This window comes from Orcinus orca, chromosome X, assembly GCF_937001465.1.
Source record: "Orcinus orca chromosome X, mOrcOrc1.1, whole genome shotgun sequence".
In the NCBI taxonomy this organism is placed as follows: Eukaryota; Metazoa; Chordata; class Mammalia; order Artiodactyla; family Delphinidae; genus Orcinus; species Orcinus orca.
Window position 1 is genome coordinate 132085536 of NC_064580.1, and position 26009 is coordinate 132111544.

General features: G+C 37.9%; 1 protein-coding gene across 4 annotated transcripts in view; it reads right to left on the reverse strand.

Annotated features, from left to right (window-relative positions):
* TMLHE (trimethyllysine hydroxylase, epsilon) overlaps positions 1-26009 on the reverse strand; it is a 68372-nt gene that overhangs the window by 31054 nt on the left and 11309 nt on the right. For all 4 annotated transcript variants that reach the window (XM_033416842.2, XM_033416845.2, XM_004285937.4 and 1 more), the window contains exons 2-5: positions 16951-17132; positions 2833-3009; positions 2059-2338; positions 341-460 (exon numbers count right to left, since the gene is read on the reverse strand). In XM_033416842.2, the coding sequence (XP_033272733.1) occupies positions 341-460; positions 2059-2338; positions 2833-3009; positions 16951-17131 (758 nt within the window). In that variant the 5' untranslated portion in view covers position 17132. The remainder of the gene's footprint in view (positions 1-340; positions 461-2058; positions 2339-2832; positions 3010-16950; positions 17133-26009) is intronic.

The following is a 26009-nucleotide window of genomic DNA, read 5'->3' on the forward strand; positions in this document are numbered from 1 at the left end:
TATGAAAAACTGTACAAATTCCCAAACTAATGGTTAATCAATACATTTTTGGTAAGTTATTTGTAATTACTTTGAGAAAAATGTAAATTAAACAAAATTTACATCCATTTATGTAGTAAGGTAGATTTTCAATCATTTCAAAAATTTTATTCCTATAAGTCTAAAGAAGACTGAGCTAGGGTGTTTAAAAATGATCATGTTTCTATGGAGAAAAGAAACAGTCATACAAATCAGCAGCAGCAGATATGATCTCGGTTCAAATAAAACAGAGAATGATTAAGAAACTATTCAAGACCATCACACGTAATGATCCCACTTTGGAAAATTCTAATCCACCTACCCACAGGGCTCTTGAAAATAGGTAGTGTCAGTGTGCCGATCCAGAGCTAGCTTGGTGTATGCAGTGTCACCCCTGGAGAAGTCTGAAGTGAAATACCACATCCTCCCATAGATGGTTTCTCTGTCAAATGAAGTATAGGAAACCTTTCATTCTTATCATTCAAAACTCTTTCCAATACTTTCTTTAATTATTCACAAGTAACAATAGATTGTTTGGCTCCAGATTTCCATCTATAAGGTAAATATGACAGTTGAACACATCACCAGTCTAAACAATTCCTCCACTGAGTAATATTCTAGGAAGCTGGGGGGAAAAGGGTGAAAGGATAATATAGTTTGAAAGCTTAGGGAATCATCCCACTCTGTTTATGTTTCTACTTTTAATAGCTTTCACACTCGAACTTCTGTCCTGCACTCACCTTCCTCACATAGAAAAAGATGTTTTTGGGTAGCTGCTTTTAGAAGTGATTAATGTAGATCTTCACCCATCTTTTAGACATGTAGGAATAAGAAAAAGAGAAAGGATAGTTTATATTAGCAAGTATTTAGTGAGAGTTGCTGTATCACTGTTATTGTATCTCTCCTTGAGGAGAGATACAATAACATCATGGGTTTTGATTTCATAGTTATTTTCCTAGTAGGCTCAGATCTGACTAAAGGTCACTTTAATTCTTTAGCTTTCAGAGTTCATCTTATTCTCTGAACCCTCAAAATCCAAACAGGAAATGGTCTTCCTTTTGAACTATAACCTCTAAAGTCCTGTCAATTTATTGCTTACTAGCACAGCTTTTTTACTTGAAAGTTCTCAAACTGTGTTTGAAACTGAATGGTTCACAAATGTTAATTATGCTCTACTAGGATAGGGCAAATGACCCAGCATACTGTCTGCTACACAGTGAGCTATATCTGGCTCTTATGAAATAAAAGGAAAGTACTAATTATAACAAAGTTGGTTTACATCACATTTAATACTACAGAAGATAAATCTATATACTACCTAGAAATGCAATGGAAAGAACATTGTATTTAGGATCAGGAAACCTGAGCTATCTGAATCCCAGTTCTACTGCTTACTAGCAGAGCAGTCCTGGGCAAGCCACTTAATACATTTGAGCCGTAAGAGCCTCATCAGTAGAACAGGAGATAAAATACACACTTATCAGGATTACTATAATGACCAATGAAAATAACGGATTTGAATATGCTGGTTAAATGCTATACAGTATAAGGCAGTAGTATTAACAACCAGGCTCTGAATTAAGCCTTAGGAATAACAGAAGGTCAAAAGTAGATGATCTTTAGACACCATCTTATTCAATCCTGTTACTGATCAGATAGGAAAATAGAGGCTACTGGGCCGGCGGGGGTGAGGATTGAGGGTACGGGTGTGTGTGTTATGCAGTTGTCTATGTTTACCCAACTGCTTGATGGTAGAACTCAGACTACTATCTGGTTCTCTTTACTCAGTGCTCTTTCTAGTGTACAATGACTAACTCCTACTTTGAGCATCACTGGGCTTGAAAAAAATACCAATGACTTTGAAGTCTTCACCATATTAAACATGTAAGTGTCTTTAGAGATTAGAAATCTGGGCTTCAGATAAAGCACTATAAATGGGAATCCCGTTATTCAGGCCACAAAATATTCTGGAAAAACGAGGGTGACCATACTTGTCACTGGAAATTAATTTCTGCAGATTTCAGGAAACTAATGACTTACCTGATCAAGCTGATCCTTTCTGCCAACTTCTCTGTGTGTTCCTGAGTAGGAGGGACATTTTCTACAAAAGCAATTCCATACAGCAGAAAGTTTTGTAGAAAGTTCTTCAGTCCCTCCTTGGTTTCTAAGAAGCTCTGGAAATCTACAGATGGAACTTGGGCTTGCTGGTAGATTTCAGCATTCCATAAGATTCTAGGCTGGATGACCTTTTGTTTCTGCCCTTCATAGCTGTTTTTCACCAGCCAATCCAAATCATATCTAGTCACATGACCATCTGGCCCTTTTAAGGGAAAAATAAAAGGCATTAAAAATAATATTTATAAAGGGCTTCCCTGGTGACGCAGTGGTTGACAGTCTGCCTGCCGATGCAGGGGACGTGGGTTCGTGCCCCGGTCTGGGAAGATCCCACATGCTGCGGAGCGGCTGGGCCCGTGAGCCATGGCCGCTGAGCCTGCGCGTCCGGAGCCTGTGCTCCGCAGCGGGAGAGGCCACAACGGTGAGAGGCCTGCGTACCGCAAAAAAAAAAAAATAAATAAATAATAATTATTATAAATACTGCCAACAATTTACTGGTTAAGAATGATGTCATCTATAGATTAGAGCAATTTTATTTAAGAAGAAAAATAAAAGGTTCAAAAATAAATGCTTCCAAAGAAAGGAAAAACAAAGAGTAACTAAAAGAATACCGTTTTGGAAAGGGGCAAACCATTTTTTGTAAAACAATTGTCCTTTAAAAGAGTACCCCAAAGAAGACCAAGTCTCCTGTCCACTCACAAGTGAAAAAGAGTGTGGTCTCATCCAGACGAATGGTCTTTGGCTGGATACATAAATCCACACTGGCAGTGTCTAGGCTGCGCTGGTGAGTCTTAGAGTTGTAGCAAGATGCTGAGAGGCAGTGGTCTCGAAGCCAGACATAATCGAAGCGCATCACGGTGTTAGCATATTGCAATTCTAAGGAAAAGATCACACTCTTTTATATTATTATATTATTTTACATTATTTATTTAGGAAAACTAAAAAATCAGGATCCAGAAAACTTCCTTCAAAAAGTCTTCTACCAAGAAGTAAGCTGCGAGCAATGAGGGGGACACTAGCCCCTACTAGATATTAAAACATAGTACAGAACTTCTATGATTAAAACAGTGTGATGTTGGTATAGGAAAAGGCAGATAAAACAACAGAAGAGTATAAAAAGTCCAAAAATATACATGAATGCATATAGAAATTTGGTATGTAAAAAGTGGCAGGTGTAATCACTGTGGAAAATATGAATTTTTAAATAAACGGTGTTGGGACAACTGATAATCATTTGCAAAGAGATAAAATTGAGTCCATACCTCATATTGTCACTGGGTGTCCATGATAAACTCAAAACAGATCAGAGTTCTAAATTTGGAGAATGAAGCCATTCAAGTATATAAAAAGAAGACATGGATAGAGGATATAAAGGAGGTCCTTGTACCATTCTTGCAACTTTTCTGTTAGTTTGAAGATGCATCAAAATAAAAAGTTAGCAAAAAATCAAACTTTCTTATACATCAGGTTATTCATTTAGACAAGGTAAATAAAAAGGAGTTCAAATTTATAAGAGGAACAAAAACTATAAAGTGTCTGGGAAAAAATGAAAATGTGGAAGACTACTATGGAGAAATCTATAAAACTATCCTGAAAGACTTGAAGGAAACTTGAATGGAGAAATATGCTCACAGATGGGCAGATTCAATAATGAAAAGATAGGAATTCTCCCACAAATTAATACACAAACCTCCATGTACTTCCAATCCAAATCCCAGTGAAAATTTTCATGTACTGGACAGGCTAATTCCAAGAATCATACTCAGAATTAATAAAGTAACAATTTTGAGAAAGAAAAAGAAAGGCATGGAGGGGAAGTCTTACTATATATAAAAATGTATTATAAAGCTATAGTCATTTAAAAGTATGATATTCATGCAGAATGGACTAAGAGATCAAGGGGACAGAATAGAGTCTCAAAACAGACTCAACTGTACATGAAAATATGGTATATGTTAAAGGTGGCATTTTGTAATAGTGGTGAAAAGATAGATTACTCAATAACTAGTTTTGGAAAAATGAATTTTGAAAAATCGATTCTAGAGTCACGTCAGCCTCAGCAATAAACTACTGATAGAGTAAAATATAAAAAATAAAACTATTATATGTTGACAACTTTGAGGTAGGAAAAGCCTTTCTAATATGACACAAAAAGCATAAAATATATTTTGTGTGTATGAAAATAAAAACCTTCTGTTTTGCAAACAATGCAAAAAACAAAGTTAAAAGACAAGTAACAGGCAAAATCTTTTTAACGTAAAAGGGTTAATACCCAGGATATAGAATAAATCCTTGTGATCATTAAGATAAAAACTCAATAGAAAAATGACCAAAGGATATCAATAGGAAAGTCACCAGAATTGACCAGTAAACACATGAACTCTTCTAACCTTAGTAGTAATCAGAGGAATGGGTATTAAGATATCATTTTTTATCCATCAGAGTGACAAAAATTTTAAAGTTTGATTAAAACATGTGTTTTCAAAAGATGTGGAGAAATGCATACTCTCAAACATTGGTAATGTGAGTATAAATTGGTGAAGACACACTGAATGGCAATCTGGAAGTTTCTATGAAAATAATAAAAAATATGTATATTTATTGCTTGACCCAGAAATTCACCTCTCAGTACTTACCTTATAGAAACCGTCACATATGAAGAGGTATGCACAAGGATATTCATAATAGTTTTGTTTATAATAGCAAAATAATTAGAAAATAAGACTAAATGTCCGTCAGTGGGGGAAGTTGAGGAATAGCTGAATAAACTGTGGTGTATCTATAATGAGATCCTAATAAACAGTTTAAAAATGCAGTGTATCTGTACTCCTCAAATTGACTTTGTACAATGTTATCATTCTCACTTTAAGGACACAAAACTAAAGCTCAGAGATGTTAAATAACTTTGTAAGATCATATAATCATTAGGTGGTGAACCTAGGATGTGAACTCAAGTTGTCCAACCCCAAAGTCCTATGCTAGTGTTTCTCAAAGTGTAGTCTTGGGAATCTCTGAAGGTGAGGCTTCAGGAAAGGCAGAGTAAGGAGCTTGGAAAATCCTCTGCCCCAATAACCATGATAAAACTGGACAAAATTACCAATAACAACCATTTTAGGACCTGGAAATTGACCAAAGGCTTACAACAAATTAAGAAGCATTTAGTCAAGAAAAACTATTGAACCTTGGGTAAGAACAGTGGGAATCTGTGTGTTTTAGCTTGGGGTGCTTCCACTCCCTACCCCACCCCCACCAGCCCCATCAGCAATAGTTCTACCAGGGCAGGCAAGCCAAGAAAGCCAGCAGCTTTGCTGCTGAAGGGGACTAAATTTATTTGGAGCAGAGCACATAAAAACTCCATGCCCCTGGGTGTTGAATACAATCAAGGAAGGCACACCGGTTGGGACAAGCAATAGATCCGCAGAACAGCCAGAAATCTATCAAGGGGATCAAGGGAATGAGACAGCTATAGTGGGCCTTGGAAAGCCCCCTCACATCCCCGGTGTTCGGTAAGGCTGTGCACACATGCAGGGCTGTGTGCACAATAAGGAGAGATTGGAAAGGGCCCTAGTTATCTACATGTCCCTGGAGGAATGTGAGGCACAGTGGAGACATGTGAAGAATGGCAGAAACTGAAAGCCTGGGCAGACTTATAGACAGCCTCAACTTTGTGTGCCCCAATCCACACACATATCCATTGGCAAAAGGTAGAAGCCTTACTGGCTTAAGGTTTTTAGCTTAACCTCTAACCGATTGTTAGCTGGCCACTAAACTATACCAGGGTTTCTCAAACCTTGGTACTATGGACATCTAGGGCTAGATAATTTCTTGTGCATTGTAGGATGCTTAACAGCATCCCTAGTCTCCACCCACTAGATGCTAGAAGCATCCTCCTCGCCAGTTGTGACAACTAAAAATGTTCCCAGACATTGCCAAGTGTCTCCTGTGGTGGCAAAATCCCCCCAGTTGAGGACCACTGAGTTATGCCGACCCCACTGTGATACACAGAAGCCACTGTTAAAAACGAATCACTCCAGAGAAGTCAATAAACAAATAAACACAATACACGTACAGCAACAATCCCCCTGCGAGCTCAGAAATCAGTTTCTATAAGATATAACCTAAAATGTCCAGATTTTCAGCAAAAAACCCTGAGATACATATAGAAACAGAAACGAGTGACCCATGCAGTCCATACAAACTGTCTGAGAAGAGTATTACAAGAAATCCTATTGTCTAAGACAGGCATGCTGCCAGTAGGTAGCTTATTACCTGGGAGGAAATGCCTTTGCCTTCTAACAGCCTTGGGAGAGAAGCAGAGTGGACCACTGGGACATCACTTCCATGTACCTATAACATCTTCTAGTTATGAGTCAAAAGTTGGTGTTGAATGCTTGAAAATCCAGACACTGAAGTTAACTGAAAGAGTCTCTGATATAGCAACTGCTGATACTGTGGAATGGGGCTATTATTTGGTGGTGATCTGAAGTTGGAGTTCTTGACCTAGGATCCATGGAATGATATGTAAAACTCTGTGTGTGTGTGTGTGTGTGTGTGTGTGTGTGTGTGTAGTTCTGTATTTTTCTATAGAGAGGATCCATAGCTTGCAACAGAACTTCTATGAGATTCATAAACTAAAACTATTGAGAACCACTCCCTTAGAGTGATAAAAGTGATTAAGTACCACCAACCCTCATTCAGATTGGTCATTACACTGAGGTAATCCAGGGTTTTGACAAACTATAACCTTCAAGCTCTTGCACATGCAGTTCCCTCTGACCAGAACATTCATCCTTACCTTCTCACTCTTTTTCCCTTGCCTAATTCATATTTAAATATTCATGACTCTGCTCAAATCCTGTAGGCAGTCATTTATAACTCTTTAGTTTGGGTTAGGTAACTCTCCTCTTTGTTCTTATAGCACTCCATATACCGTCTAAAAGCATTTAACACACTGTCTTATAACTGTGTGTTTGTTTTTGCCATAAGACGGTGCCTTGAGGATAGGGAATGTGTCTTCTCCATCACTGCATGCTTTGCATTTATCATAACGCCTGGCTCCTGGTACTTCCTCATTCAGAAATGAGAATGATCCTGTCATCAAAACTATGAATGATCTTCTCCTGCCCTATTAGATGGGTGAGAAGTTGCCAGGCACATACTGTACAGCAGTGGAATAATTTGTACTATGGGGATGGACTCATATCTTAAAAAGCTCCAAAAACTCCCCTTTATTTTAGTCAAGTTGGTATGCTTACTGTCCTTTCCATGGCTGGAATTCATTATTACCTCTGCTCTTGCCATTTTTCTCCTTAAAATTATAGGCTCCTCTAATTAAATGACCATCTTTTCTTTCAAAATCTAGCTAAAAATTAATTTAATTCAAGGAAGCTTCCTTGACTAACCCTACCTTTCCTTTGAAATTAAGTAGTTGGTATGTATCAATTTAATTTGCATTTGCATATGGCATAAGCTATTTATGCTTCTTATATTTATTTACTCATTTTATGTTTTATGTTTACATTAAGGTAGGGACTATGTCTTCCATCTTTGGTTCTGTATAAAGTTGACACTGAACAAATGTTTATTAATTAGGTCTTGCCAAAATGTCAATACAGAAGAGAAACTTAGGACTCAACTCATTTCTCTTGTAACCTACATTTAATCAATCACCAAGGTTTGTTACTTCCGCCTCCTATATCACTCTGAAATCCATCTGACCTCTCCATTTCCACTTTTTTCTCCTGCCACCTTCAGCCAATCATCATCTCTAACAGCGGGCCTCTATAAAGCAATTTTTAAAATCAGAGTACTAAAATCAGATTGAACTTTGGAAAAACTGCTCTAGTTTCTAGATCATCAAGGTATCAAGGCAAGGCTATAGTAATCCTGGTAGGGTAGTTGCCTCATTGCTGCTTTGAAGCTCATGCTATCCTATGTAACTCTGAACTTCTTAATTACTCTAATCATGTATCTCCTGAGTCACTTTATTTTTAAATAAATGAAGATCAGTTTACTGTCTTTTACTGTCACCCCATCATCCCTTCCCCATCATCATTCTTGGCAGCTTAATCATTATTAATTGTAATACCTTCATAATTTTCATTTCAAACACTCTATACTCTGACTACCTGTTGTTCCTTTTCCAGCTCAATTATTCAGGCACTCTTCACTGTAATAATCCTTCAACTACACAAAAAGCTCCAATCCATTGACCATAAGCTCCTTTTTGTTATCCATCATCTTGCCTCCTTTAATGTCTTTGATTCCCTCCTTACAGGGCCCACCTTCCACGATCCATCATTTTAATTAATTCCTTGCAAACACCCTTAACTCCCTTGCCCCCCTATCTCCCTCTGCCATGCTTCCCTGACAAAGCTCTGACCCGGATACACTCAGGTCCACACCTCCTCTGTGCCTGCAGCCAAGCAGCTAAACATTGTTAGAGAAAAAAATTTAAACTGTATTGGTTACTTTCATTTTAAAATCATCACCGAAATAACAAATGAGTACTCAACGCTGCCAAACAGTCCTTGCATAATGTCTTAGTAAAATCACTTACTCAGTCTCCAAGAACACTATTATACATAGTCTCTTCTCTCCTCAAACTGCCAACACCACCTCTCCCTTCCCACTTTCAACTGATTACCTTGCTTACTCCTTCAAAGGGAATATGGAAGCCATTAGAAGACAATCTCCACAAACCCATGCTCCACATCCACCCACTTACATGCATCTGTGCCCATATATTCTGCCTTCCTTCTTGTTACTATGGTTGAAGTATCTGTGCACTTAATCAAGGCCAACACTCTCATTTATGAATCAGATCCTATCTCTTTCCTACTCAGGTACTACACTTCTGAAATTTTTCTATCCCCCTCTTTTGCATCATCAAATTTTCCCCTCCTACTGGATCATTCTCATCAGCAAACATGTTGCAATGTCTTCCATCTTAAAACAATATTCCCCCTCCACTACCACTCCACCTCATTTTCCCTTTCATAGTGAAACTTATGGCTTGAGGTTTCCACTACCTCTCTGTTAATAAATTTGTTTTAAATTTTAGAATGATTTTAAGTTTACAGAAAAGTTGCAAATACAAGAGTTCCCATATAGCCATTGCCCAGTTTCCCTTATTACTAATACCATATATTAGTATGGTAAATTTGTCCCAACTGATGAATGAATATTGATACATTATTTATTAATTAAATCCCATAATTTATTTGAATCTTATTAGTTTTCCCCTAATGTCTTTTTTCTGTCCCAGGATCCCATCCAAGACCCACATTACATTTAGTCATGTCTCCTTAGGCTCCTCTGGGCTGTGACTTTCCTTGTTTTTGATGACCTTGACAGTTTTGAGAGGTACTGGTCAGGCATTTTGTTAGAATGTCCCACAATTTGGGTTTATCTGATGCTTTTATCATGGTTAAAGTGGGGTTATAAGTTTTGGCGAAGATAACCACAGGAGTGAGGTGCCCTTCTCACCATATCCTATCACTGGTACATGCTATCAAAGGTAGTGTTTGCTACATTTCTCTACTTAAGTTACCCCACCCTCCTTCCATATTCTATTCTTTGGCAGCAAATCACTAAGTGCAGCCTGCATTCTAGGACTGGGGACTTAAGATCCACCTCCGTAGTTGGGGGAGGAGGAATATCTACATAAATTATTTGGAATTCTTTTGTATGGGACATTTATATGTACGCTCCCTATTTATTCATATATCAGCATGCATTCATTTATTTTATACTTTTGGTTATAATCTAATATTATATTATTTATTTTCTTGCTCAAATTGTTTCAGCTTTGGCCATTAGAAGCTCTTTTAGTTAGCTCCTGTGTCCCTTTAACATTGCCTCATCATTTTTTTGAGCACTTCCCTACCTTCTGGGACTGCAAGATTCTCCAGGCTCATCTTGTATTTTCTCTGACCCAGCTCTAGAATAGTCCATTTTTCTAAGGAGCCCTTGGTTCCTTTTCTTGGAGCATGGTATTAGAAACCAAGATCTGGGTGTTCTCATTTCCACTGTGGTGTCATTGTTTCCAGGACCTCTCAGTGGCTAGAGCTAGGAAATATACTAATCTATGTGTAAAAACATATCTATACAGTCGACCCTTTAACAACATGGGTTTGAACTGCACAGGTCCACTTACACACAGAATTTTTTTCAATAGTACATGCTATGGTACTACACAGTCTGTGGTTGGTTGAATCCGAGAATGTGGAAATGTGGATACAGAGCAACTGTAGCAGGGAAGAGCAAAATCAGACTCCATGCTGGATCTGTTTCTTTTATTTTAACCTTTGCTCTCTGTTGTTTTTTGTTACTATAATCACTAAAAGGATGTTGTCTATAGCTACTGGCATACATAATGGTCTACCTTGGGGAACCCTGCCCCTCTGCCTGAATGTTAAACTAAAGTGCCTTTGTTCAGCTCACAGGGAAACATCCTGACCCTGCCCACCAGTGAATGGCTGCAAGAAAGAAGAAATTAACACATCCCCTCCCCGAGGCTGGTCAAACCAGGAGATGTTTTGCAAGACTTGTGGCCTTTTTAGTTTACTTCCTCATCTCCTCCCCCTCTCTGTTCTATAAAATAAACTGGCATCCAGACCCCAATAAGATGATACTCTAGGACATTAGTCCACCATCTTCTCAGATGCCTGGCTTTCCAAATAAGTCACTGTTCCTTGCCTCAACACCTCATCTCCTGATTTACTGGCCTGTTGTGCAGCGAGCAGAGTGAGCTTGGACTCAGAGCTGTGTATACAGAGGGCAATCTACAAGTTATATGCGGATTTTTGACTGCACAGAGGATTGGCACCCATAACTCCTGCATCGTTCAAGGGTCAACTGTAATTATTTCTGCATCTATACATCTGTATCTATATTAGGCTAAACATGAGTTTATACTGATGTCTTCAACTATAATCCAGTACCACATGACTCATTCTAGCATTTCCCCTATACTTATGGGTAACCACACTCTCCAGACCCCTAGCAACCACTGATTTGTTTACTGTCCCTATAGTTTTGCCTTCAACAGAATGTCATGTCATTCCTTCTGATTGCTGAATAGTATTCCATTGTATGGATGTACTATAGTTTGTTAACTAACCTATTGAAGGATATTTTGATAGCTTCCCACTTTTGACAATTATGAATAAGGTGGTTTTTCATGTGTGGGTTTTTGCTGTGGACATAAGTTTACAAATCAGTTGGGTAAACACCTAGGAGTGCAACTGTTGACAAGTCCATGTTTAACTTTATAAGAAACTACCAAATTTTCTTCCAGAGTGGCTATACTATTCTTGTATTATTACCAGCAATGAATACAAGTTCCTATTGCTCTGCATTCTTGTCAGCATTAAGTACTGCCAGGTTTTTTTGGATTTTAGTCATTCTAATAGGTGTATAGTAGCATCTCATTGTGGCTTTAATTTGCATTTACCTAATGAAATCATGTTGAGCATGTTTTCATATGCTTATTTGCCATACTTTTGTCCTCTGGTGAAGTGCCTGTTCAGATCTTTCTACCCTTTTAAAAATTGGGTTATTTGTTTTCTTACTGTTAAGTTTTAAGAGGTTTTTCTAAAATCTGCATACAAACCTTTTCTCAAGCATGTGGTTTGCAAATATTTTCTCCACGTCTGTGTGGCTTTTCTTTTCTTTCTTTTAACAGTGTCTTTCACAGAGAAAATGTTTTGAATTTTGATAGAGTCCAATTTACCATTTTTTCCTTTATGGATTAAGCTTTTGAAGTTGCATCTAAGAACTCTTTGCTTAATCCAAGGTAACAAACATTTTCTCATACAGTTTTATAGTTTTGCATTTTACAGTTAGGCTTATGATCAACTTTGAGCTATTTTTTACACAAAGTATGAGGCAGGTGTGAACATTTTGTTTTGTTTTGCTCTTTTGCATAGGGATGTCCAACTGTTCTAACACCACCTGTTGAAAAAAACAGTCCTTTCTTTATTGAATTGACTTTGCACTTTTGTCAAAAATCTGTTTACCATATCTGTGTGGGTCTATTTCTGGGCTCTCAATTTTGTTCCACTGTTCTATGTATCTACCCTTTTGACAACACCACACTGCCTTGATTGTAGTTGATCCTTGAACAACACAGGTTTGAACTGTTTGGGTCTACTTATAAGCAGACTTTTTTCAATAGTAAATACTATAGTACTACCTGATTTGCAGTTAAATTGATCTGTGGATGTAAAACCACATATATGAAGGAACTACGTATATACAGAAGGCTGACTGTAAATTACACTCAGATTTTTGACTGCTCAAAAAGTTGGCACCCTAACCCCGTGTTGTTTGTGTTAACTGTACTAAGGTTAATTTAAGCCCCTTGACTTAATTTTTTTCCAGAAGTGTATTGGCTATTCTGATACCTTTGTCTTTCCACATACGTTATTTATTTATTTATTTATTTTAAATTTTTATTTATTTTTGGCTGCGTTGGGTCTTCGTTACTGCATGCTGGCTTTTCTCTAGTTGCGGCGAGGGGGGCTACTCTTCATTGCAGTGCATGGGCTTCTCATTGCGGTGGCTTCTTTTGTTGCGGAGCACAGGTTCTAGGTGCACGGGCTCAGTAGTTGTGAGCACGGGCTTAGTTGCTCCACAGTGTGTGGGATCTTCCCGGACAAGGGCTCGAACCTGTGTCCCCTGCATTGGCAGGCAGATTCTTAACCACTGCGCTACCAGGGAAGCCCCCTCCACATACATTTTTGAATCAGTTTGTCAATATCTATAAAAAAGTCTGCTGGGATTCTTTGAGTGGGACCGCACTGAATCTATAGATCATACTGAGAATTCACATCTTAAAAATATTGGGTCTTCTAACCTATGAGCATGGAATGTCTTTCCAATTATTTATGTTCTTTCATTTTTTTAATCAGTGTTTTGTAGTTGTCTGCACACAGATTGTGCGTGTGTGTGTGTGTATTTATTGCCATACATCCCCCTCCAACCACTGCTTTCGTTGTTTACCACAAATTTTGATAAGTTGTATATTCATTTTCATTTAGTTCAATATATTTTTAACTTTCCTTGAGACTTATTTTACTTATACATTTTTTGGTAGTGTATAGCTTAATTTCCAAATATTTGGGACTTTTCTGTCATAGACTTCTAGTTTTTTCTGTTATGGTCAATGTAAATACTCTATATGTTTTTAGAGTCTTTAAAATTTTTGAGCTTTGTTTTATGGCCCAGAATGTGGTCTACCTTGATGAATGTTTCATTTAAACTTCAGAACAATGTGTACTTTACTGTTGTTGGATGGATTGTTCTATAAATATCAATTGGGTCAAGCTGGTTGACGGTGCCTGCTTAATCTATCGATTACTGAGAGAGGTATTAAAACCAACTGAAATTGTGGATTTGTTTACTTCTACTTTTATCTCTGCCAGTTTTTGCTTCATGTGTTTTGATGGTTTATTGTTAGGTGCTACATTTTTAGGATAGTTACAGGTTCTCTTGGAGAACTGAACCCTTTATTACTATGTTATGTGCCTCTTTATCCATGATAATCTTCCATGTTCTGAAGACTGCTTTGTCTGAAATTAACATAGTTACTGTTGTTTTGATTAGCATTTCATGGTGTTTCTATTTCCATCCCTTAACTTTAAATTAAAAAAATTAAATAGACTATTTTTTAGAGCAGTTTTAGGTTCACAGCAAAACTGAGACAAAGGTACAGACAGCTCCATATATCCCTTGTCCCCACATCACCCCTTAAGTTTTATCCTGAGTCTTTATATTTAAAGTTCATTTCTTGTAGACAACATATAGTAGAATTTTTTTTTGATCCATTTTGACAATCTTTGCATTTTGACTGGTGTGGTTAGGCAATTTATATTTGAAGAGATTATTGATGTAGTTGACTCTAAATCTACCTTCTTGCTGTTTTCTATTTGTTGTAATTACTCCTTGTTTCTTTTTTCCTCTTTTTCTACCTTCTCTGAATTTCCTTGGGTTTTTTTTTTTTTTTTTTTTTTTTTTTTGCGGTATGCGGGCCTCTCACTGTTGTGGCCTCTCCCGGTGCGGAGCACAGGCTCCGGACGCGCAGGCCCAGCAGCCATGGCTCACGGGCCCAGCCGCTCCGTGGCACGTGGGATCTTCTCAGACCGGGGCACGAACCCGTGTCCCCTGCATCGGCAGACAGACTCTCAACCACTGTGCCACCAGGGAAGCCCTTCCTTGGGTATTTTTTATGATTCCATTTTATCTCATTTCTTGACTTATTATTTATACTATTTTTTAAAACTTTTTTAGTAGTTTTCCTAATGTTTACAATGTACATTTTAAATAGTCTAAGTCCACCTTTAGATAACTCTAAAAGTGTCATCCAAAGTGGCTGTACTATTTTGCATGCCAATAGCAATGAAAAAGAGCTCTGATTCCTATTCATCCTTGGTAGAACTTGGTATTGTCAGTTCTTTTGATTTACCTTATAATAGAATATTCCTAATTTCTCCCTCCTATCCTCTGTCACATTGTTGTCATTTGTTTCACTTTTATATGTGCTATGAACACCAAATACACTGCTATTACTATTTAAATAATTAAAATTTAGTGCAATTAAGGAGAAAAGTTTATATTTTATCTTCATTCATTTAAAACACTCTTCATTTTTTAATGTAGACCCAAGTTTGTGACCTATATCATTTTTGTTCTGCCAGAAGAAATTCCTTTACAATATTTTGAGAAGTTATATGAGAAAGTCTATTTCTCTCTCACTTTTGAAGCATTGCTGGATATAGAATCCCAGGTTGGCAGTTTTTTCTCCTTTTAATACTTTAAAATTATCATGGCATTGTGTTCTTGCTTGTATAGTTTCTCATGAGAACTCTGCTGTAATTCCTCTGTTTCTGTGTAAGTGAAGTGTTTTTCTCCCCTCTGACTGCCTTCAAGATTTGCTCTTTGTTTTTGCTCTTTTGCCTAAGTGTGGGGTTTTGTGGGGGGGGGGGGTTAAAAATGGATACTAAGCTTCTCTAAGCTTCTTGGATATGTGGTTTGGTGTCTGTCACTTATTGTGGAAAGCTTTCAAAAATTATTTCTTCAAATATTTCTTCTGCTTAGTTCTTTCTTTCTTTTCTTTCTGGTATTCCATTCATGTATATGTTACAACTTTTGATATTGTTCAACACTTCCTGAATACTCTTTTTTTGTTTGTTTGTTTCCACTCTCATTTTCTCTGTGCATTTCAGTCTGGGTAATTTTTATTGATCTATCTTTATATTCACTGATTCTATCCCTTGTTGTATCTTATGAGCCCATCAAAGTCATTCCTCATTTCTGTTACTGTGCTTTGGATTTCCTTTTGATTCTTTCTTATATTTTCCATCACCCTGCTGACATTATCTATCTGGTCTTTCATTTTGTCTACCTTTTCCATTAGAATCCTTAAGATATTAACCATAGTTATTTTAAATTTCCTGACTGGAAATTTCAACACCTGTGTCATATGTGAGTCTAGTTCTGATGGTGTTTTGTCTCTTCAACTTGTGTTATTTCTTGCCTTTTAGCATGTTTTGTAATTTTGTTCCTGTAGTTGACAGCCAGACATGTATAGAGCAGTAGATACTGAGGTAAATAGGAATTTATGGGTGACTATATCAATCTGGCCAAGAGTTGGGCTATGTTTGACATTTACTTCTCTATGGGTACCAGAGGCTTTAAATTTCTCTAGTAATCTTGTTTTTATCCCCCCTCTTGGTCTTGGCCCTTCTTTTTGTGCTTCACCTCAGAGACAGTCTGTCTTTTGCAGCTGTAATCCACTGCTATTTTAACTGGAGGCTTATTAGTTGGTTGTAGTGGGGGGGAGGGGAATTCTCTAATCTTTGAATTAAGTCTAAGTCTTTGGAGTGCATAGTGGGCCTATGTTTTGGGAGTGTGGCCTTCATGGTTGTTTTTGTCCCTTTCCAGGGTGTTGTGAATTGAACTGCATTCCTCAAAAAGATATGCTGAAGTCTTAACTTCTAGTACATGTGAATGAGACGTTATTTGGAAATAGGGTCTTGGAAGATAATCTAGATAAGATGAAGTCATACTGGATTAGCATGGGCCCTAAATCCAACAAATGGTCCCCTTATAAGGAGAGAGAAATTTGAAGTCACAGAAGAGACACAGGGAAGATGATGGAGGCAGAGAGTGTAGTGATGTTGCCAAATAACACCAAGGATTGTTGGCAACCACCAGAACCCAGAAGAGGGAAGGAAGAGTTCTCTCCTAGAGTCTTCAGAGAGGACATGGCCCTGCCAACATCTTGATTTCAGACTTCCTGCTTCTAGAACTGTGAAAGAATAAATTTCTGTTGTTTGTGCCAATTAGTTTATGGTAATTTGTCACAGCAGTGCTAGGGTAAAGCTTTTTTCCTCTATGCCACCCAATACTTTCCCTGGCTATAGAATTTCCAGTCTATGTCTCTGAAACTCTCTCCCTTGTACACTGAGGCTTTTTTTCTTCTTTCTTTATTTTTTCTTAGATGAGACAGGGAGATAGAGTGGGGCTGGGGCATAGCAGACCTCCCTTTCCCTAGCTGGGATGAGATTTTCCTATTACCCTATATTAGTTTTGTCTTGCTTGCAACCTGTAAAATAATCCTGGAAATAAATGGTTAGAAGTCTTCGCAACTCCACAGAAAGTACTTTCAGTCCACATGAAAAGTATCTGTCATTGCACAACAATGTAAATATACTTTGCACTACTGAAGTGTACACTTAAAATGGTTACGATATTAAATTTTGGTTTTTCTGTCACAATTAAAAATAAAGTATCTGCCTCTACACATCTTACCAAAATGATCTTCGTGTTGCTGCCAAACACAATTCAGAGACTTGGAGGCTGTATGGTGCCAATGGATGGCTAATGGAAATAAGCTTTTGAAGTTGGGCTGTTGAAGGGCCCAACATGTGACTCGTCCCCTCAGCAGGTCCTGGAGCCTGCTTTGTAGATGGGACAACCTGCGGCACCACATCCTAGAAAATTTGACAATGAGAGTGTTAGTAACAATATAAAACAATGTTTATAAGGCTGTAGGATACTACATATCTAGCTATGTGAAAGAACAGATTTTATTATCTCAACCATAGCATTAAAGGAGAAATTCTGAACAGCTAAGGATAAGTGGTTGATAACCATTACTTCTACCTTCTCACCAGCCACTCATATTATGCATTGCAATCTTGCTTCCACCCCACTATCTAACTGAAGTGGTTCTTTAGAAAATCACTAATTTTAACCTTTCAACCACATATGGAAGGATTGCTTTTTAGGGCTTATCATTCTGGGACTCTCCACTGTGACACTATTAATCACCCTCATCCTGACTCCTTGAAACTTTCTTTTCCACTGATTATGTGTGATTGTGGGCAAGTTTCATAAACTCTCAGTGTCTCTGTTTCCTGTTTTGTAAAACGAGGATGACAATAATACTTATCCCATGGGTTTAGTGTGAGGACTAAAGTACTTAGAACTTTGTTGTCACATAGTAAGTCCTATATATGTCCTATATATGATATGCTATCATTCGAATCATCGTTATTATTGTGGTTATTATTAGGGATAAACTATATCTATTGGCAAAAGTACCTTGATAAACTTGCTTGGAGTTGGTGATACCCTAACTGTCATGTTTTCAGAAATATTAATAAAATAACTTCATTTGCATAAGATCTTAAAAGGAATTAATTCATCCTGTGGGAAAAGATGGAGAAACCCATGCCACTGCAGAAAAGCTGTATGCTGCTTGACATGAACCTTCTCAATAACCCCTTAAGGTCACTAAACCTGCTAAAAATGCTTATTTTGAGTGGATGTATACATGTTAAGTGTGTGGTGTAAGCTAATAAATGGACTGATTGGTTTCATACACAAAGGCCATAGCTAGAGACATAATAGAATTTGCTGATGAATTAGGGAGGGTTCTGAAATAGGTTAGGAACTTGAGAGTTAAAGTCTAAGACAGAGGCTGGCAAACTATGGCCCATGCCTATTTTCATATGGCCACATACAGGTTTTACATTTTAAAGGACTGTAAATAAAAACAATAACATTGGACCAAGACCATATGTGGCCTGCAAAGTCTACAATATTTGCTATCTGGCCCTTCAGAGAAAAAAATTTCCAACCCTTAGTCTAATGCTTAATTGTTAATCAAATACTCTTCTCCATTTACAATGCCTTACTCCCCACAAAAAAAAACATTCTTAAGCAAGTGTATTCATTCATTTCTTCATTATTTCACTTGACAAATATTACCAAGCATGTGTAAATAGGGTACTTTCTTAAGTACTAGGAATACAAATATAAATAATCAATCCCAGCCACCATTCAAGAATCTCATAATCATCTAGTATGGAAGAAAGACAACTACTACTATCTATAGTAGTTTTAAACACAGAGTACAGTGAAAAAGTGCAAAAGAGAAAGTGGTTAACTATACCTAGGAAAACTGGGAGGACTCCATATGATCAGTGTTCTTTGTAGAAGTGCTTCATTGTTTTCTATTTACTTACAAAATAAAATTTGCTCATTGTAGAAGATGCTGGAGTAGAAGGACCCTGAACTCATCTCCTCCCAGGGGCACACCAAAATTACGACTATTTACAGAGCAGCTATCTCTGTAATATGAGAATGACCTAAACACTAGCTGAAAAGACATTCCACAACTAAAGATATAAAGGAGAAACCACAATGAGATGGGTAGGAAAAGTTGAGATGCAGTATAGTCAAGACCCATACCCCTGAGTGGGTGACCCACAAGTGGGAGGATAATTACAATTGCACAGGTTCTACCCAAGGAGTGAGGGGTCTGAGCCCCCACATCAGGCTCCCTATCCTGGTGGTCCTGCACCAGGAAGACAAGTCCCCAGAATGCTTGGCTTTGAAGGCAAGTGGGGCTTACTTTTGGGAGAGTCAGAAGGCTGTAGGAAATAGAGACTCCATCATTAAAGGGCACACACAAAATCTCACACACTCCAGGACCCAGGGCAGAGGCAGTAATTTCAAAGGAGCCTGGGTCAGACCCACCTGCTGATCTTGGAGAGAGTTTCCTGAAGAGGCAGAAGGCCACTGCAGCTCACCCTGGGGACACAGACACTGGTGGCAGCCATTTGGGGAGCTCATTCTACCATGAGGACACTGGTGCTGGCAAGGAACATTGTGGAATCCTCCCTCTAGATTATTAGCACCAGGACCTGGACCCACCCCCAGCCTGTTAGCACTAGTACTAGAGTCCGGGTCCTGATTCTGCCCACCAGTGAGGCAACACTAAGCCCAAGATCACCAGGGCCACAACCCCACTAACCAACAGGCTAACACCAGCTCCAGGACCTCCCTGGGCCACAATCCTGCCTATCAGGAGGCTGACACCAGCTTTAAGACACCATGGGCCCCTCAGCTAGCTGCCCCAGGATCCAGACCCACTCAACAGTGGGCTGACACCAGCTTTGTAATATCAGATGCCACAGTCAGCCATGTCAGGAACTGGCCCCATGCACTGGCAGGCTGATGCTTGATCTGGGACAACTGGCCCTGCAACAAGCCACACTGACTGGGCTCTGCCCACCTGTGGGCCAGCACTAGCCCTGGGATTTCCTGGGGCTCTGCAGCCAGGCCTCTTGAGACCCAGCCCCAATCTCCAGTGGCCAGCAGCCTCTGTACAAGGCAGAGCCTGATAATCAGCCAGACAGGGCCTGCCATACCTACCAGACCACTCATAGTAGCCAGCCCCCCACAACAGAAGGGCCCACACAGCCCACACAGGGGGCACCCCCAGGGCATATAACTCTGGTGACCAGAGGGGAGTGCACTGCTCGGACACATAGGATGCCTCATAAAAAAAGCCACTTCTCCAAAGTTGGGAAATGTAACAACCTACCAGATACACAGAAATAAAAATAGCAAATTAGGCAAAATGAGGCAACAGAGGAATATGTTCCAAATGAAGGAACAAGATAAAATCCCAGAAGAAGAACTAAGTGGAAATAAGCAATCTACCCAATAAAGCGTTCAGGTCACGATCATAAAGATGCTCAAAGAACTTGGGAGAAGACTGGACAAGCACAGTGAGAACTTTAACAAAGAGTTAGACAATATAAAGAGGAACCAAGCAAAGCTGAAGAATGCAATAACTGATATTAAAAAGCATACTAGAAGGAATCGACAATAGATTACATGATACAGAGGATCAGATCAGCTAACTGGAAGACAGAGTAGTGGAAATTACTTAAGCTGAAAAAAGAAAAAAGAATTTAAAAAAATGAAGACAGTTTAAGAGACCTCTGGAATAACATCAAGTGTACTAACGGGTCCCAAAAGGAGAAGAGAGAAAGGGGCAGAAAACATATTGGAAGACATAATAGCTTAAAAATTCCCTAACCTGGGAAAGGAAACAGACATCCATGTCCAGGAAGCACAGAGAGTCACAAACAGGATCAACCCAAAGAGGAACACACCAAGACACACTGTAATTAAAATGGCAAAAATTAAAGATAAAGTGGGAATATTAAGAGCAGCAAGGGTAAAGCAAAAAGTTACATACAAGGGAATTCCCATAAAGTTATCAACTGACTTTTCAGCAGAAACTCTGCAGGCTAGAAGGAAGTGGCACAATACATTTACAGTGATGAGAGGGAAAAAACTTCAACCAGGAATACTCTACGCATCAAGGCTCTCATTCAGTTTTGATGGAGAGATCAAGTTTTACACACAAGCAAAAGCTAAGAGGGTTCAGCACCATCAAAACAGCTTTACAAGAAATGTTAAAGGTACTTCTCTAAGTGGAAAAGAAAAGGCCACCACCAGAAATATGAAAATTATGAAAGGAAAAATCTCATTGGTAAAGGCAAATATATACAGTCATGGTAGAAAAATTAACCACTTATTAAGCTAGTAGGAAGGTTAAAAGACTAGAGTAGTAAAATCATCTATAACCACAATGGATAGTTAAGGGATACATAAAACAGAAAGATGCAAAATAAGATGTCAAATAGTAAACATTGGGGGAGGAGGGTAAAAATGCAGGGTTGTTAAAATGCATTCAAACTAAAGAGATCAGTAACTTAAAATAATTACATATATATATATATATAATTTGCTATATATAAATCCCATGGTAAATACACATCAAAAAACTATAATATATACACACACACACAGAGAAGAGAAAGGAATCCAAATATAATGCTAAAGATAGTCATCAAATCACAAGGGGAGAGAGCAAAAGAAGAAAGGAACAACAATTAAAAAAAGACAGGGGCTTCCCTGGTGGTGCAGTGGTTGAGAGTTCGCCTGCCGAAGCAGGGGACACGGGTTCGCGCCCCGGTCCGGGAGGATCCCACATGCCGCGGAGCGGCTGGGCCCGTGAGCCATGGCCACTGAGCCTGCGCTTCTGGAGCCTGTGCTCTGCAACGGGAGTGGCCACAACGATGAGAGGCCCGCGTACCGCAAAAAAAAAAAAAAAAAAAAGACAATCCCAAAACAATTAACAAAATAGCAATAAGTACATACCTAACAATAATTAAGTATTTATTTATGTATTTATTTATTTTTATTTTTTGGCCACACAGCATGCGGGATCTTAGTTCCCTGACCAGGGATTGAACCCACACCCCCTGCATTGGAAGCACAGAGTCTTAATCACTGGAGCACCAGGGAAGTCCCAACAATAATTACTTTAAAGGTAAATGAACTAAATGTTCCAATCAAAAGACAGAGTGGCTGGATAGATACAAAAACAAGACCCCTATTTATGCTGCTTACAAGATACTAACTTCAGATCTAAAGACACAGACAGACTGAAAGTAAAGGGATGGAAAAAAGGTATTTCGTGTAAACAGAAATGAAAAGAAAGCTGGGGTAGCGATTTTTATATTAGATAAAATAGACTTTAAAATAAAGACTGTAACAAGAGATAAAGATGGACATTATATAATGATAAAGGGATCAATCCAACAAAAAGATATAACAATTTTAAATATAAATGCACCCAACATAGGAGCACCTAAATACATAAAGCAATATTAACAAACATAAAGGGAGAAACTGACAGTAACACTATAATAGTAGGGGACTTTAACACCCTACTTACAGCAATAGACAGATCATCCAGACAGATAATCAGTAAGAAACACTGGCCTTAAATGACACATTAGACTAGATGGCCTTAATAGTGTATATAGAACATTCCATCCAAAAGTCCCAGAATACACATTCTTTTCAAGTAACATGGAATATTCTCCAGGATAGATCACATGCTAAGCCACAGAATAAATCTCAGTAAATTTAAGAAGATTGAAATCACATTGAGCATCTTTTGCAAACACAATGCTATGAGACTAGCAATCAACTACAAGAAACAAAACTGTAAAAAACACAAAACACATGGAGAACAAACAACACTGTAGTAAACAACCAAGGGTCACTGAAGAAATCAAAGAGGACATCAAAAAATATGAATATGAAAATGAAAATACAGTGGTCCAAAATCTATGGGATACAGAAAAAAAATTTCTAAGAGGGACGTTTATAGTGATTCAAACCTACCTCAGGAAACAGGAAAAATTTCAAACAACCTAATCTTACATGTAATGGAACAAGAAAAAGGAGAGCAAACAAAACCCAAAGTTGGTAGAAAAGAAATCATAAAGATCAGAAAAGAAATGAATGAAATAGAGACTAAACTACAATAGAAAAGATCAACGAAACTAGGAACTGTTTCTTAAAAAGATAAACAAAATTGATAAACCTTTAGCCAGACTCATCAAGAAGAAAAGAAGGCCCAAATAAGTAAAATCAGTAATAAAACACAAGTTAGAACCAACACCAGAGAAACAGAATGGATAAGAGATTACCACAAAAAGTTATACACCAATAAAATGGACAACAGAGAAGAAATGGAAAAATTCCTAGAAATGTACAATATCTGAAGACTGAATCAGGAAGAAACAGAAAATATGAACAGACCAATGACCAGTAATGACATTAAATCAGGAATGAAAACAGCTCCCAACAAACAAAGGTCTAGGATCAGATACCTTCACAGGTAAATTCAACCAAACATTTAGAGAAGAGTTAACACCTATCCTTCTCAAATTATTCCCCAAAACTGCAGAGGAAGGAATAGCTTCCAAACTCATTCTACCAGGCCAGCATCACCCTGATACCAAACCAAAGTTATCAAAAAAAAAGAGAAAATTACAGGCCAATATCACTGATGAACATATATGCAAATTCCTCAACAAAATATTAGCAAACCAAATTCAAAAATACATTAAAAGGATCATACACCATGACCAAATGGGATTCATTCCAGGGATACAAAGATGGTTCAATAGCCACAAATTAATCAGTGTGATACACCACATTAACAAATTGAAGAGAAAAAAAATCATATGATCATTTCAGTAGATGAAGAAAAAGCTTTTGACAAAATTCAACATCCATTTATGATAAAAACTCTCAACAAAGTGGGTACAGAGGGAACAAACCTCAACATAATAAAGGCCATATATGACAAGCCCACAGCTAACATCACACTCAATGATGAAAAGCTGACATCATTTCCTCTAAAATCAGGAATAAGACAAGGATGCCCACTCTCATCACTTCTACTCAATATAGTATTGGAAGTTCTAGCCAGACCACTCAGACAAGAAAATAAAATAATGGAATACAAATTGGAAAGAATGAAGTAAAACTGTCACTGTTTTCAGATGTGGTGATATTACACATGAAGATCCTAAAGATGCCACCAAACAACTACTAGAACTCATCAATTAATTTGGTAAAGTTGCAGGATATGAAATTAATATAGAGAAATCTATTGCACCTCTATACACTAACAATGAACTATCAGAAAGAGAAATTAAGAAAGTAATCCCATTCACAATCACATCAAAAGGAATAAGATACCTAGGAATAAATGTAACCAAAATGTAAAAGACATGTACTCAGAAAACTATGAGAAACCAATGAAAGAAATTGAAGATGACACAAATAGATGGAAAGATATACTGTATTCTTGGTTTGGAAGCATTAATATTGTTTAAATGACCATACTATCTAAGGCAATCTAGCGACTCAATGCAATCCCTATCGAAACATCAGTGGTATTTTTCATAGAACTAGAAAAAGTAATTATAAAATTTTATGGAAACACAAAAAAACCCAAATAGCCAAAACAATCTTGAGAAAGAAGAATAAAGCTGGAGGTATTATGCCCCCGATTTCAAACTATACTATAATACTATGGTAATCAAAACAGTATGGTACTGACACAAAAACAGACACATAGATCAATGCAACAGAATAGAGAACTCAGAAATAAACCCACACTTATATGGGCAAGTAATCTACAACAAAGTAGGCAAGAATATACAATGGGTAAAAGACAGCCTCTTCAATAAATGATGTTGGAAAACCTGGACAGCTACATGCAAAAGAATCAAAAGTGGACTACTTTCTCACACCATTCACAAAAATAAATTCAAAATGGATTAAAGACTTAAATGTAAGACCTGAAACCAGAAAACTTCTAGAAGAAAACATAGGCAGTATGCGCTTTTACATTTGTCTTAGTAATAGTTTTTTGGATATGTCTCCCTAGGCAAGGGAAACAAAAGCAAAAATAAACAAATGGGATTACATCAAACTAAAAAGCTATTGTACAGCAAAGGAAGCTATCAGCAAAATGAAAAATTTGCCTTTTGAATGGGAAAAGATCTTTGTAAATGATATATCTGGTTAATATCCAAAATATAGAAATAATTCATAAATTCAACATTAAAAAAAGCAAATAACCCAATTAAAAATGGGCAGAGGACTTCCCTGGTGGCGCAGTGGTTGAGACTCCGCCTGCCAATGCAGGGGACACGGGTTTGTGCCCCGGTCTGGGAAGATCACACATGCTGCGGAGCGGCTGGGCCTGTGAGCCATGGCCGCTGAGCCTGCACGTCCGGAGCCTGTGCTCTGCAACGGGAGAGGCCACAACAGTGAGAGGCCCGCATACCACAAAACAAAAACAAAAACAAAAACAAAACAAAAAAAATGGGCAGAGGACCTGAATAGACATTTTCCCAAAGAAGACATACAGATGACCAACAGGCACATGAAAAGATGCTCAATATCACTAATCATCAAGAAAATGCAAGTCAAAAACCACAATGAAATACTACTTCACACCTGTCAGTATGGCTATTATCAAAAAGCTAACAAATAACAAGTGTTGGTGAGGATGTGGAGAAAAAGGAACCCTCGTGCACTGTTGGTGGGAACGTAAATTGGTGCAGCCACTATAGAAAACAGTATAAAGTTTCCTCAAAAAATAAAAAACTGAACTACCATGTGATCCAGCAATTCCACTCCTGGGTATTTATATGAAGAAAATGAAAACACTAAACTGAAAAGATATATGCACCCCTATGTTCATTGCAGCATTATTTACAGTAGTCATGATATGGAAGCACCCTAGATCCCATCAATATATGAGTGGAAAAAGAAGATGTTACACCCCCCCACACACAGACAGACTGGAATATTAGTCAGCCATAAAAAAGAATGAAATCTTGCCATTTGTGAAAACATAGATAGACCTAGAGGGTATTATGCTAAGTAAAATACATAAGACAGAGAAAGACAAATTGTATATGATCTCACTTATATGTGGAATCTAAAAACCAAAACAAATAACAAACATAATAAAACAGAAACAGAGTCATAGATACAGAAAACAAACAGGTGTTTGCCAGAAGGGAGAGCAGTGGAGGGAGGAAAGAAATAGATTAGGGAGATTAAGAGGTACAAATATCCAGTTGCAAAATAAATGAGTCACCGGTATGAAATGTACAGTGTGG